Source organism: Natator depressus, chromosome 12, assembly GCF_965152275.1.
Source record: "Natator depressus isolate rNatDep1 chromosome 12, rNatDep2.hap1, whole genome shotgun sequence".
Taxonomy (NCBI): Eukaryota; Metazoa; Chordata; order Testudines; family Cheloniidae; genus Natator; species Natator depressus.
In genome coordinates, this window is record NC_134245.1 from 43,265,464 (window position 1) to 43,280,950 (window position 15,487).

General features: G+C 44.3%; 1 protein-coding gene across 1 annotated transcript in view; it reads left to right on the forward strand.

Annotated features, from left to right (window-relative positions):
* Positions 1-15,487, forward strand: part of PHLPP2 (PH domain and leucine rich repeat protein phosphatase 2) — a 152,819-nt gene that overhangs the window by 82,343 nt on the left and 54,989 nt on the right. The window contains exons 8-11 of the mRNA XM_074969029.1: positions 17-247; positions 1,149-1,351; positions 3,703-3,763; positions 10,014-10,109. Coding sequence (XP_074825130.1) covers positions 17-247; positions 1,149-1,351; positions 3,703-3,763; positions 10,014-10,109 — 591 coding nt within the window. The remainder of the gene's footprint in view (positions 1-16; positions 248-1,148; positions 1,352-3,702; positions 3,764-10,013; positions 10,110-15,487) is intronic.

The window sequence follows — 15,487 nt, forward strand, 5'->3', positions numbered from 1 at the left end:
CCTTTGCCTGCCACAGTCTCCAGACCTTATGTCTTGATGGGAATTTCCTCACATCTTTGCCAGAAGAGTTGGGAAACCTGCAGCAGCTCTGCTCCCTCGGGCTTTCCTTCAACAACTTCAGTGAGGTGCCAGTGGTCTGTGAGAAACTCACTGCCTTGGACAAACTGGCAATGGCAGGGAACCAGCTGGAAACCCTGAACCTTGGGATGCTGAACAGGATGAGCCACATCAGATATGTGGATCTTAGGTAAGTGGACTCTAGCTGCTTGAACATACCATCAGCCAGAGTGCTCCTCAACCCCACTTCCAGCAAAGGAAGCTGTATAAACGCTCTAGCATGTCTTAGGAGACATCCTGGGTGGTTGTGTTCTTACTGGTATTTTCAGAGCTTGGGAAATTCCACTTTGGAGGGTATTTAAGAGAAAGGCAGGCTAACTGTTCTGTGGCTGAGGTCACTGAGCACTGACCAGTCCTCTGGTGTTCAGCGCTGCTGCTCTGCTACTCCTTAGTAGGGAACTCACTGGCTCTCCTGGCTTTGACTCACTTGCTTCTCTGGAGATGAGACAGGTACTGATTTCTAGCCTGTAAATTCCTGCAGCAATGGTCTGCTTCATCCTTAGAAGACATAGTGAGACTTCTGATCATAAAAGACATAAAAATCTAAGAGACATAAAAATCTTATAGCTGAATTAACATGTATGGCAAGTGCCTTCCCAGGTTCCTGTGTGACCACACACAATACAGCTCTCTGTCCCAGAACCAGGCCTTCCGTCTGCTAGCCTCTGGAAGCTGCCCTCAGCATCTCCTGACTGTTAAAGGTGTTCAGAAACTGAGTAGAGCCAATAATATTTAATGCAACAATGAATAGTGGGTGAACAGACATAGGGACTGCTTCTGTCTGTACCCCTCCCAGAAAATCCCCCTTCACCAGAACCCTTCCTCTATCTCACTCACCCCCCCCAGTCCTTTATCCTGGGTTTGGTCTCCAGACTCCCCCACATCCCTCCTTTTGGTGCAGTCTCCAGCCTGTCTGTTTCCCACTTCTCCCTCCTGCCATCATTTCACTCTGTCCCCACCTCCCCCCAAAAATAGAAAACCTTTCAGTGTTCTTTTCTCTGATCCTTTATCTCTTATCTCTGAGTGTTTAGGCTGAACCACCTGTGGAGATTATCTGTTGACAGCCTGGAGGGGAACAAATCTGTGACCCACATGGATTTGCGAGACAATCAGCTGACTGACCTGGATCTGAGCTTCCTTGGCAGTCTGGAGCAGCTGCACTGTGAACGGAATCAACTGAGGGAACTGACTCTGAGTGGCTTCTCCCTTCGGGCACTCTATGCCAACACCAACTGTATGTCCATTTTATCTCCTTCACCTGCCTGCTCCCTCCCCAGAGCCCTTCTGTCATCCCCCGCCCCCGAAACATAGCTACTCCAAACACAGGTTGGCGGCTCCCTAGAGTTCAGCCCTACTCTCAGTATCCTGTGGAGCAATAGCCACTTCAAAGATGGAAACTGTAGCAGCCCAAGGGGTTATCCCACAGAAGCTTGTTCTGCATCCTCTGTTTGATCCAGAAAGGGCCTCTCCTCTCAGTATTAGTACTGTTGATGGTGTAGTATTTTATTTACTTGTATTACAGTAATATTCAATCAGATCAAGACCCCATTTTGCAAAGTGCTTCACAGAAGAGTAAGAGACTGTCTCTTCCCTAAAGAGTCTGCCATCTCGGTTAAGGTTATCCAATCAAGTGTGTGTAACAAACAGAAGGAGAAGGAGGCTAGGAGTAACAGACATGGGAACATGTGGCTGCATGGGCACATGCCCAGCTTTCGGTTTTTAAACTTATAAAACAATAGGTGCAGTTTTTAGGATCTTAATGATATCTGTAAGCCCCACTGGACACCTGTATAGCCATTATTTCTTGCTGCCAGGGATGTCTTGTTTCAGTAACATTGCCAAATGTGCAGCTGGATGCTTCATACTAAATCTAGCTGAGTCCCTTTGCTGCATCTGGGCTGAAAAACAGGAGTCTGTGTAGTTTCCATACAGAACAGCAGCAGCTCACTTTACGCATAGCAGCCACATGTTTCTGGGATCTATAGTGTCTTACTCCTAGGTTTGAAGGGGGCTCTGGAAGTCTGGTTTAATCCCTTTTAGTAGCTTTGGTGTGAGCATGATCTATGTGGCAGCCAGTGGCAGCTGGTGACTTTTTTCACAAGTGAAGCACTTATCAGAAAGTCTCACAAATTCCAGTATACATCATCGTCCTTGTAGTCATGATCGGACGTGTCTGCTCTGCCCTGTCAGACTATCGCAGTCTCTCCCTTGTGCTTGCAGGGATCCCGTGTCATTGGCCCCATGGCGATGCCGCAAGCCCTTTGCAGCTTTGCTGTCACAGCCCCGCTCCCTTGCTCACCAGCCAGGAGTGTAGGAGCTGTCCCTGGGCAGGAACTGTTGAGCAACAGGGTGGGTTCCCCAGTGGCTGGGGGCTCGTCATCCTGGTTGGTGTCCTGGCCAGGATGACTGCAGCCTCCCCTGTGCCCTAGTGTCTTGGGCCCCTCTGCCATGCAGGGAGCCCCCTCTGCTGTGTCAGTGCTGGGAGGGATCCCCCTGCAGCCCCACTGTCAGAAGTTACCTTAATTGCTGCAATCCTGCCGTGGCCTCACCAAGCCGTGATTACCCCTGCAACACCCTCATAAATTACTCCTGTGCATTGTAAGTTGCCATGGTAATGAGGCAGCTTCCTGAGGCACCAACACCTGTATCATGGTTTGAACCTCACCTGCAGCTCTACATTTTCTGGCATTGTTTCAGTGTGGATATGGAGAGAGTAATGTGACAAATTTAAATCAAATTATAAGACCTTCTTGTAGACTTTTGTTACTATCAATGAACATGCTTAGCTGTCCTTAAGCATCTCTCTATATATACAAAAATGTAGCTTTTGGGAATTAGCTTCTCAATATTTTAGTTAGGCTGTGCCTCATTTGCCTAGGCTGATGAACCTTCCAATGAGTACAGCCTCTTGCAGCAAAGTGAACTTTCCTGACTTGTAGAACTCACTGACCCTTCCCTCTAGTTCATCATGCTTTTCACAGGGAGGAAAGGACATGGAGGTGCATTTCAGTAGCATCTTATAATAAGAGTTACAAATGAAAGGCTGTCCATGCAAATTCTCACTTTAGTGTGTGGCATTGTTGCTTAAAGTACTGATGTTGGGTTGTAACAAGAATGATCATTTTTGTTTTGCCATGTTCACTAGCCGTCCAGAGCAATCCCACCTCTGGTGCTTTGATTAAATGATCTATGCTCTCAAGTTATTCTCATTTTTCTGCTGTTCCTGTGAGTGAGAACAGTTCTCTTGCTTCCCTTTGTGCTGCACTGCATCATACTAGAGACAAGAATCCTATAACCACCGCAGTAGAAATAATAATCTCTTGGAACACACTTTTAGAGAAATATGTAGTTCTGATACCTGAGGAGAGAAGAACTACAGCCTGGCTCTTCATACCATGGGCTTTTCCTGTCTGCAGTTGCAACAAATGTCTGTCTGAGCACTAGAGATTTTCCAGCCCTATCTGGTCAGCCTGAAGGGTTGGCACTTGATATCTACCCTAGTATATTTCTGGGAAACAGTGTTTGTGTCTCTGCTGTTCGTCTTCTAGCAGCCTGGACTCATTACTGTTTCCTTTATTTGATCAGGTCTGATGACTGTAAATGTTTATCCAGTCCCTAGTCTGCTGACCTGCCTAGAAATCTCCCGGTAAGTGGTGACACACAAAAGGATAAAAAGTGAAATCCTGGGGGGCCTGGACCACTTCCTGCAGATTCTCTGGAATCCAAGTCCTGGGCCGCGTGTATTGAATGACACAGGCACTCTCTCTAGGCTTCTTGGGAAGTTACAAGGAGAAACTTGATCACTATCAAATCTGAGTTTTGCATGGATCTATCAAAGGTCTTTATGTAGTGACTGCCACTGTTGCACGGGATCTGTCTCTTCAAAGACTTCTGCTCTTGTATCCCTGAAAGGATGCTTAGTTGGATTTTTCTGTCCATTCAGTTGACTGTTCATTTTAAATGCCACTTTGTTATTTCAGGCCTTTTCCATCCCCAAAACTTGCCTTCAGAAGAGAAATCTTTGTTCCTTAGAGCTCAGCCCCATAACATGCCCTTCCCCCATGTGCATGTTGGCTTCCATGGGAATTCTACCACAATTCAAGGGGTCAACATAAATTCCAATGCCTGAGTTTTCGTGCCTCTGAAGCTCTATTCATGTAGGAGGTGAATATGCTTCTGGAGTTAAACACAGCAGTGATCGGAGTGGGCTTGTTGTACGGGAAAGTTTTGTCAGTATGCTGGTATAATTAAACCAGTATGCATACCACTATAACTGCCTATCAGGGATTTCTCTTCCAGAATGAGAGTGGGTTTTTTCTGTTTACTTTAAACCTCTTCCAAAACAATATTAGCTATACTGCAAAAAGGCATTCTGGTACTGGAGTAAGTGTGTCCACATGAGGAGTTATACCAGTATAACTGTATCAGTTTAATTCATACTGTAGCTTTTACCAGTATACCTTTCCCATGTAGACAAGCCCTTAGTCCCATTTCCTGATGGTGTTGGGAGCTTTCAGTTCATCAGCTGATTTCTCTGAGTTCATGAAGCAACTTCTAGAATGTCCAAATATTCCTCTTCCTGCCTTCTAGAGCAGGGGTGGGCAAACTTTTTGGCCCGAGGGCCACATCGGGGTGCGAAACTGTATGGAGGGCCAGGTAGGAAAGGCTGTGCCTCCCCAAACAGCCTGGCCCCCTGACCGCCTCCTCCTGGGACCTCCCGCCCCTAACCGCCCCTGCTCCCCGTCCCCTGACTGCCCCAACCCCTATCCACACCCGTGCCCCCTAACAGGCCCCCCTGGACTCCCACGCCTATCCAACCCCCTCTGTTCCCCATCCCCTGAACACCACCCCCAGAACCCCTGACCCATCCAATGCCCCCTGCTCCTTGTCCTCTGACCGCCCCCTCCCAGGACTCTCCTGCCCCTAACCACCCCCCGGGACCCCACTCCCTATCCAACCCCTGTTGTTCCCTGTCCCCTGAGTGCCCCGACCCCTATCTGCACCCCTGCCCCCTGACAGGCCCCCTAGTACCCCACTCCCTATCCAACCCCCCCTTTACCCTCACAACCGCCCCCCCGCCGAACCTCTGCCCCATCCGACCGCCCCCTGCTCCCCATCCCTTGACTTCCCCCCCAGGACCTCCTGCCCCTTATCTAACCACCCCCACTCCCCACCACCTTACCATGCCGCTCAGAGCAGCAGGACTGGCTTATTGGAAAGCCTGGGACGTGGGCGGGTGCAAGCCTCGCTGCCTGTGCAGCAGCGTGGCTGCGGGGCAGGGGGAACAGCAGGGGAGGGGCTGGGGGCTAGCCTCCCCAGCCGGGAGCTCAAGGGCTGGAAAGGACGGTCCCGTGGGCTGGATGTGGCCAGTGGACCATAGTTTGCCCACCTCTGTTTTAGAGGAAATGGGAGGGATAACGTTCTTCTTTGAGTGATAGTATGTATAAATATTCAACAGTTGGTGTTTGCTTGTCCAGTGTGCTCGTCTCAACTTTCTAATCATCCATTAGGGTTGGTACAAGCTTCCTTCACATCCCCATTTGTTCCAGGAAGAATATAAAAGATGGAGCTATCCAACCACACCCAGTTCATTCTTACTGCTTGTGGCATGGGTCAGAGCAGCTCACTTTTGGAGCAAACATACCTGTTTCTCATTGTGCGTAGTTCTTATAGCTGGCAGTTAGTAATAGTGTTAGGTTTTTACTTTTCCCGAACTTGGGTTCTTCAGCGAAGAAAGGACTTCTCCGTCACTGAATGTTTGGTACCAATTGCCTGCAGGGGAGACCACAAGTCCTCAGACTTTAAGAGCTGCCCCTCATATAAGGCCATTATCTCCCGAATGACCATCATGCAAGGGGTCTTTTCCATTTCAGCAAGGGATACGTTTCAGATCATTGCAAAATCTTTATGCCTTCTCAAAGCGGACCCAGCAGTTGATGGAGTCCCACCTGAGGGCCTTCCTGATGGAGCAGTCTCTGTGCTGAGACTCTGATCCCGGCTTCCAGATATTGAGAATCTCTGGGGACTGGAGGTCATAAAAGTCAGTGCTGGTGGGGCCTCTTCAAAATCTTCCAAGGTACCCTTAAAATCCTTCTCATCTTCTAGGAAGCGCCTCTAGGGATTTACCTGGACTTTTGATATGGCCCTCCTCACTGATGCTGTCCCAGTTCCTGGAACCAACAGTATCAGCACCGTTGCCTCCATGATCCTCAGGGCCAGCTAGATCGGTACCTTCAGCACCTACTGGGAGGGCACACACTCTTACAGAAGAAAACTACTTCTCATCCTCATTCACATAGCACAAGAACCAGGGTAAGCCAATGAAATTAATAGGCAGCAGGTTTAAAACAAATATAAGGAAGTACTTCTTCACACACCACACAGTCAACCTGTGGAATTCATTGCCAGGGAATGTTGTGAAGGCCTCAAGTATAACTGGGTTCTAAAAAAAAGTAGATAAGTTCATGGAGGATAGGTCCATCATGGCACACGTGCTCAGGATGTTCCTAACCTCCAACTGCCAGAATCTGGGAGTGGATGACAGGATGGATCATTTGATAATTGCCCTGTTCTGTTCATTCCCTCCAAAGCATCTGGCACCGGCCACTGTCAGAAGACAAGATACTGGGCTAGGTGGACCATAGGTCTGACCCAGTACGGCTGTTCTTATGTTCTTCTCCTCAGCCTCAGAAGGGAGCCGGCAACTGCCCCTAACCAGGTTCCAGGACTCTGTTCTATCATTTTCTCCTGTATGAGAGAAGGATACCCACCTCTGGCCAAGGCATGAGTACAGTACTAACCCCGAGTACAGTACTAACCCCACCTGGAGTGCAGAACCACAGACAGCAACCGCCTTTTCCCATGCTACAATCACAAAACCCAGAGTAGCTGGTACCAGCTAATTTGTCTTCGTAATCACTCAACGAGACCCTGATATCACACCAAGTGATGGCCACTCCAGAAGACCATAAATCATCCAGGACTTGATGAGGCATATACCAACAACTATAGAGATTCCCACCAAAGAAGTATATGACACACTGCACAGGCTGCTCAATATATTACATATATCGATACCATGTTGTGTAGCAATCATGATAAACAAGGACCTACTAGATCCTGTGAAGACCCTGTGGCAGACACCAGCATCATTAGCACCAACCTCAAAGTAGGCTGATAGATAGTACCAGATGCTGGCCTATTCATACCTGATACAGGGATCACTCGTAGTGACTGTGGCAAATGAGAGAATGTGCCACGGCTACCAGAATTTGGCTGCAAGGATAAGGAGCCTAGACTTTCTTGGTAGGAAATTGTACTCAACCTTGAACCACCAAATAAGGATATTGAACTATCAAGCAATCCTAGCAAAATATGACTACCTTGACTGGTGTTCCGTGGAATGTTTTATTGACAAACTGCTGCAGGAATTCAGAAGTGAGTTCTAAATCATCCTGATGGGCAATTGGTTGCCAAGACAGCTCTATGGGCAGCATTGGACGCTGTGGATATGGTTCCCAGGCCCATGGCAACAATGATTATAATGTGCCATTCCTCACAGGGGACACATGACCATAGGCTTAAAGGGAGCATCCGTGACTTTTGAGAGAGCTAAGTAAAGATCCCACATAGGGAGTGGATCCCTAAATGATGGACAGTCTAGAAATGCCTCTCAGGAATCTGTTTGCCATTGAGTGTGAAAATACTGATTGATCACTTAGTGGATGGATGACTGATATGGCAGCCAAAAGAACTCTCAGCAAGAGACTAGTTTCCGCTGGTATAGTTATTCCCACATAGCCTGGAAATGTGGTGCTGGCGGGTCCAATTGGAGAATCTCATCCACTTTGAGAAGGACTGTGCTGTAGTCTCTGTTTGCATAAGCTCCTCATTTCTGACTCCAGTGAGAGTCATCAGTTGAGAGTCATCAGGTATACAGGCTACCACTCAAAGAAGAAAAGAGGCTACTTGCCTGTACAGTAACTGAGGTTCTTTGAGATGTGTAGTCTGTATATGTATTTCATCACACACCTGCCATCCTCGCTACTTCAGAGTCTTCACAAACCACTAAAGATGGCAAAGGAACTGGATGTAGTTAGGTGACTCCGCCCTTTATACTCTCACCAGAATGCACAAGGATATGAAGGGCACATACGCCACCCCAACCAACACTGCTAACTAGAAATTTTTCTAACGCATGAGCATTGGGCATGCAAACACCAACTGTGGAATATGAAGACAGGCTACACACCTTTAAGAACATGAGTACTGTACATGCAAGTAACCTCTTTGTACTTCATATTAAGTGTTCCCCTTCCCAGGGAAGGGGTAAATATTTTGTTTGAAAAGTGCTTTGAATATGTCAGTTGCTATATGAGGTCTGGATGTGGTTAGGGCTCAGACAACCCTGTGTTCCCCCTCTCAGCCAAATTGTCTCAGGAGAGGGGGACTTGGTTACTGAGAGGTCTAATCTAATGGCTGCCTCAATTTCTTAGGGTTTATGGCAAGTTTAGCTCCATAGACTTTGCCCAGTTCTAATTGTTTCACATCTAGGCTGCAAAGTTCTCAAGTGACACTCCCCCTCACCCCATGCTAACGGAAAAACATTCTCTCATTTTGTTAATTTCTACTTTCCCTTAGTATAGAGGCACCTGAGAAAAATAGAAAGAAAATGTCAGGTTTCAGAGTAACAGCCGTGTTAGTCTGTATTCGCAAAAAGAAAAGGAGTACTTGTGGCACCTTAGAGACTAACCAATTTATTTGAGCATAAGCTTTCGTGAGCTGCTGTAGCTCACGAAAACTTATGCTCAGATAAATTGGTTAGTCTCTAAGGTGCCACAAGTACTCCTTTTCTTTTTAGAAAGAAAATAGATTTGGCAAGGCTAATTTGGTGAGATTGAGACCTATGGTTCATGGCTGTAGCTCCTTGATAGAAATAGTCTGCCTGGATTTTCATGAACATAAAGTAGAAGCTGATGCCAGTCTGAGTTTAGGATTGATTAGGCCTCTGGGTAAAAGGAGTGAGAGCAAAAGATTCTTCTGAGGATGCTTCCTGAAACACACAGGCTTTCCTGTGTTGGTGCTCCGAGAGAGAGTGCAGGTTGCCGTTCCTCTGCTGAATTCTATTCTATGGGACAACTCTCTCTTCGGCCCCTTTCTCATATCTTGTGGGCAAAGGTACAGCACAGCTGTTCTTTTGAAAGAGAAGAGAGCGGTGAAGAGAGTGAAGCATCTCCTCATAACAGAACAGACTAGCATGAAAGGAAAATGAACATTTCCAAGACTAGAAGCCCCGTTAAACCAGCTTGGCATGACTAGGTGACTGGCAGCCTTTCAGCTCTTGATCATTAGTTCAGCATTCAGTCAGTAGAAGTTGAAAGCTGTTACGAATGGCTGTTTATTGGGCCATGATGTAAAAATCTGGGAAAGGGAGATATCTTAGCCTAGGTCCCAGTGGGCAGGCTACCTTCTTGTTCAGTGCTAATTTCCCCCTTGTTGGCAGGTCTCAGCAGAGAGACCAAAGACTGAATGGACCATGGAATCTGGCCTCTCCTCTCACTCAAGCTCTGGGGTGAAGTGCATCAACATGCCAGCATAGGGAAGCTTTCCCTGCTCCTGCCACAGCTGTGGATAAAACATCATGGCCATGAATCAGCAGTCTTTACCAGCCCTACACTCACTGGTTTTGTTTTAAATGAGTTTGAATGAGATCTGGTGTGTGTGACTGATGCTACACTGTCGTTTCTTTTTCTTTGGGTTCGTCTCTTGTGCTATTTTATATTTGAGAATCACTAGAGTGTTCCAACAAAATCTCCACATGATGGGTTATAGGTTCAGTAGAATTCTGATATCTTGCTGTCCCTCCTCCTCTTATGCTTTCCATTTCCTCTTCTCAGTAACCAGCTGCTGTGTATCCCTGACTGGGCCTGCGAAGCAAAGAAACTTGAGGTTTTGGATATGAGCTACAATCTCCTCACAGAGCTTCCATCACGGTAATAGCAAACCTCCTTCTTGGCCAAAGGTGGGACTCCCTCCAGTGTGTGTGTCTTGGGGGAAAAGAGTGATAGTACTCTTCTATACTCCGCCCCCCTCAACAATGTTTCACTTGCTTGTGATGCCAATATGTGGTGCCACACTGTCTGGACTGTGCATATATTCAAAACATTGATAGATTTTTAAGGTCAGAAGGGAGCATTATGATCATCTCATTTGACCTCCTGAATAACACAGGCCAGAGAATTTCATCCAGCGATTCCTGCATCTACCCCAACAATTTGTGGTTGAACTAGAGAGTATATTGTAGAAAGATAATCCAAGCTTGATTTAAAGGCTTCAAGTGCTGGAGAATCTACCACATCCTGTGAAAAGATTTCAGTGGCTGATTATCCTCAACAATAAAATGTATGCCTTATTTCCAGTTAGAATTTTGCTGATTTCAACTTCCAGCTGTTGGATCTTGTTGTGCCTTTGTCAACTAACTTAAAAAAGCTCTGTAATACCAGGATCTTCTCCCAGTGTAGGTTATTTTAGACTGTTGCCTCTTTTCTATGAGTTGCTCTTAACCCTTTCCCCCCCCCCCCAACTAATTAAATATGGTCACACATGCTGTTCTTGGCTCCTCAGGCTTGCCTCTATCTCATTGGGATTCAAAATCAGTCACAAGCAAAATTAAGTGAGAGGAAATATTTAAACATAAAAATACAAATGATAACTGGGAATTATTTAAGAATGGTTTGTTAGATGCCCAAGCCCCACATTCTTCAATCACAAAAGAAGGCTACTTCAGTTAAAAAAAACCCAATAACAATACATCCTGGCTAAGAAAGGAGGTGAAAGAGGAAGTAAAAAATAATGGAAAAGCAGCGTAGCTGATAGCAATGAGTACAAATCAGCAGTTAGGAAATACAGACAATTGATAAGGAAAGCTAAAGGTATCAGTGAAAAATCTATGGCCAGTAGGGTTAAGGACACTAAGAAGGAATTCTTTAAATATGTCAGGAACAAATTAAATCCTACCAGTGATATAGGTCTAATACTTGACAAGAATTGTAAAACTATCAGCTATGATGCAGAAAAGGCAGAGGTATTCAGTAAATATAGGCTTTCTGTATTTGAAAAGAAGCAGGATGATGTGTTCTCATATCTCAGTGTGATGATGAAATACATTCTGTTTTATCAGTATCTAGGGAGGATGTTAACCATCAACTGTTGAAGTTAAACATTTTTAAATCTGCAGGGCCAGATATATTGAACCCATGAATATTAAAAGAATTGTCCTAGGAGCTCTGTGAAAAATTTGGCTTGATTTTTAACAAATCTGGGAACACTGAGGAAGCAAAAGCCAATGTTGTGTCCATATTTAAAAAGGGTAAACAAGTTGACCCAGAAAATTATTGATTGGCTGGTTAACCTGATAATGAACCTGGGCAAAATCATTAAAACGCTGATATGAGATACAGTCAGTAAAGAATTAAATTATGGTATCATAATTAATGCCAGTCAACATGGTCTTATGAAAAATAGTTCTTGTCAAACAAACTTGATACCATTTTTTATCAGATTACAAGTTTGACTGACAAAGGTAATTGCGTTGACATAATAGACTTAGAGTTTTGTAAGGCATTTGAACCATGACATTCTGATTTAAAAAAAAAACCCACTATACAAAATCATATTAAATGTATTAAAAACTGGTCAACAGATACAGAGAAAAAAGTAGCTGTAAATGAGGAATCATCATCCAGTGGAGGTGTGTCTAGTGACATCCCTCAGGTATCTATTCTCAGCCCAGTGGTATTCAAAAAACTTTATTAGTGATCTGGAAGAAAACTTAAAATCATTGGTGGTAAAGTTTGCAGATGACACTAAAAGTGGTGGAGTGGTAAATAATAATAGGGACAGGTCAATTGTACATGCCAGCCTGGATTGCTTGGTTTAAAGGGCTCATTTGAGGAATGTATTTTAACACAGCCATTTGCATAGTCCTGCACTTCATAACAAGGGCTGTTGGTCACATTTATAAGATGGGGGACTGTATCCTGGAAGAGCAGAGATTTTGGAAAAGACTTACTGGGACATGAAAACGAGTAGAAAGTGAGCTTCTGGTGCAATCCAATAACTAAGAGAGTGAATGAAATCCTTGGATTTACAATCAGGGAAATATCAAGTATGAGTAAGCAGTGGGGGGACCATTACTGGATACTGTATCCATTTCTGGAGTCCACACTTTAAAAAGGATGTTGACAAATTGGAAAGGCTTCAGAAAAGAGTTACAAGAATGTTTTGAGGTCTGGAAAATATGACACCTAGCCAGAGACGAAAGAAAAGCTCAATCTATTTAGAGAGACAAGGAGGGTGAAATAAAACGCTTGTCTCTTTCACCAACAGAAGTTGGTCCAATCAAAGATATTACCTCACCCACCTTCTCTCTCTAATATTCTGGGACCAACACACCTACAACACCACCTCAATCTATGTAGTTTATTGAAGATTAGGTTAAGAGGTGACTTGATCACTATATATAGTCCCTACGGGGGAAAAGATTTCTGATAGTAGACAGCCCTTTAGTTTGGCAGAAAAAGGTATAACAAGATCCAGTGGCTGGAAACTGAGGCTAGACAAATTCAGAGTAGAAATAATGTGCAAATTTTTAACAGAGAGAAATTAACAGAAACAACTTACAAAGGGATGTGATGGATTCTCCATCACTTGAAGTCTTTAGATCAACATTGGTTGTCTTTCTAAAAGATGTGGCTTAGCTCAAGCAGAAGTTACAGGGCTAGAATTTTGGAATGACGATCTATGGCCTGTACTATGCAGAAGGTCAGAGCAGTTGATCGTAATGGTCTTTTCTGTCCTCCAAATCTGTGTATGTTTTTGGGCAGAGCTGCTTTATGTTATAGGCACAATAAATGTATGGCAAGGGTCAGTGTGCCCAGAGTATGTGATAATAGAATCTCAACTTCCATTTCAATTCAAATGATACTTAATTCAACCCAAGGTACTTAAGGAGCTGGCTGAAGCATGCTAAGAACATAAGAATGGCCATACTGGGTCAAACCAAAGGTCCATCCAGCCCAGTGTCCTGTCTACCGACAGGGGCCATTACCAGGTGCCCCAGAGAGAGTGAACCTAACAGGTAATGATCAGTGATCTCTCTCCTGCCATCCATCTCCACCCTCTGACAAACAGAGTCTAGGGACACCATTCCTTACCAATCCTGGCTGATAGCCATTAATGGACTTAGCCTCCATGAATTTATCCAGTTCTCTTTTAAACCCTGTTATAGTCCTAGCCTTCACAACCGCCTCAGGCAAGGAGTTCCACAGGTTGACTGTGCGCTGAGTGAAGAACTTCTTCCTTTTATTTGATTTAAACCTGCTGCCCATTAATTTCATTTGATGGCCCCTAGTTCTTATATTATGGGAACAAGTAAATAACTTGTCCTTATTCACTTTCTCCACACCACTCATGATTTTATAGACCTCTATCATATCCCCCCTTAGTCTCCTCTTTTCCAAGCTGAAAAGTCCTAGCCTCTTTAATCTGTCCTCATATGCTATCCATTCCAAACCCCTAATAATTTTATTTGCCCTTTTCTGAACCTTTTCTAATGCCAGTCTATCTTTTTTGAGATGAGGGGACCACATCTGTACGCAGTATTCAAGAAGTGGGCGTACCATGGATTTATATAAGGGCAATAAGATATTCTCCGTCTTATTCTCTATCCCTTTTGTAATGATTCCTAACATCCCGTTTGCTTTTTTGACTGCTGCTGCACACTGCGTGGACGTCTTCAGAGAAATATCCACGATGACTCCAAGATCTTTCTCCTGATTAGTTGTAGCTAAATTAGGCCCCATCATATTGTATGTATAGATGGCGTTATTTTTTCCAGTGTGCATTACTTTACATTTATCCACATTAAATTTCATTTTCCATTTTGTTGCCCAATCACTTAGTTTTGTGAGATCTTTTTGAAGTTCTTTGGTCTTAACTATCTTGAGCAGTTTAGTATCATCTGCAAACTTTGCCACCTCACTGTTTTACCCCTTTCTCAAGATCATTTATGAATAAGTTGAATAGGATTGGTCCTAGGATTGACCCTTGGGGAACACCACTAATTACCCCTCTCCATTCCATTCCACTAGTTACCCCTAACCATTAGCAGTTATCTTTAAGAATTCCTGGAGGATGGATGAGGTCCTAGAAGACTGGAGAAGGGCTAACATAGAACCTATCTTTAAAAAGAGGAACAAAGCGAACCTGGGGAATTATAGACCAGTGAGCCTAACTTTAATTCTTGGAAAGATACTGAAACAAATTATTAAACAATCAGTTTCTAAGTACCTGGAAGATGATGGGGTTATAAGAAATAGCCAGCCTGGTTTTCTCAAGAACAAATCATGCCAAACCAACCGTATTTTCTTCTGTGACAGGGTTACTTTTAAGTGGATGGGAGAGGGGGAGCACAAAGCAGTAGATATGATATATCTTGATTTTTAGTAAGTCTTTTGACAGTCCCACATGACAATCTTATAAATTAACTAGATGAAATTCCTATAAGGTGGGTGTACAACCGGTTGAAAAACTGTACTTGCAGAGTATTTATCAATGGTTCACTATTAAAGTGGAGGGGTGTATCTAATGGGATCCTACAGGAGTCTGTCCTGGGTCTGGTACTGTTCAATATTTGCACTAATGACTTAATGACTTGGATGATGGACTGGAGATTGTGCTTATAAAATTTGCAGATGACACCAAGCCGGGACAGGTTGCAAGCACTTGGGAGGGCAAGATTGGAATTCTAAACAGTCTTGACAAATGGGAGAATTTGGTCTGAATTCAACAAGATGATATTCAGTAAAGACAAGTGCAAAGTACTTAGGAAGGGAAATCAAATGGACGACTACAAAATGGGGGTAGTACTTCTGGAAAGGATCTGGGGTTCACAGTGGATCACAGATTGAATATGAGTCAATAATGTGATGCAGTTGCAAAAAAGGCTAACATCATTTTGAGATGTATGGTATGTAAGACACAGGAGCTAATTGTCCAGCTTTACTTGTCACTGGTAAGTATTGAGTCCAGCCATGGGCACCACACTTTAGGAAAGATGTGGACAAATTGGAGAAAGTCCAGAGGAGAACATCAGAAATGATAAATGGTTTAGAAAACCTGACCTATGGGGAAAGCTTAAAAAAAACTGGGCATGGTTAATGTGAGAAAAGAAGACTTAGTGGGGACCTGACAATAGTCTTCAAATATTTTAAGGGCTGTTATAAAAAGGACTATGATCAGTTGTTCTCCATGTCCACTGGAGAAAGGACAACAAGTAATGTGCTTAATCTGCAGCAAGGGAGATTTAGGT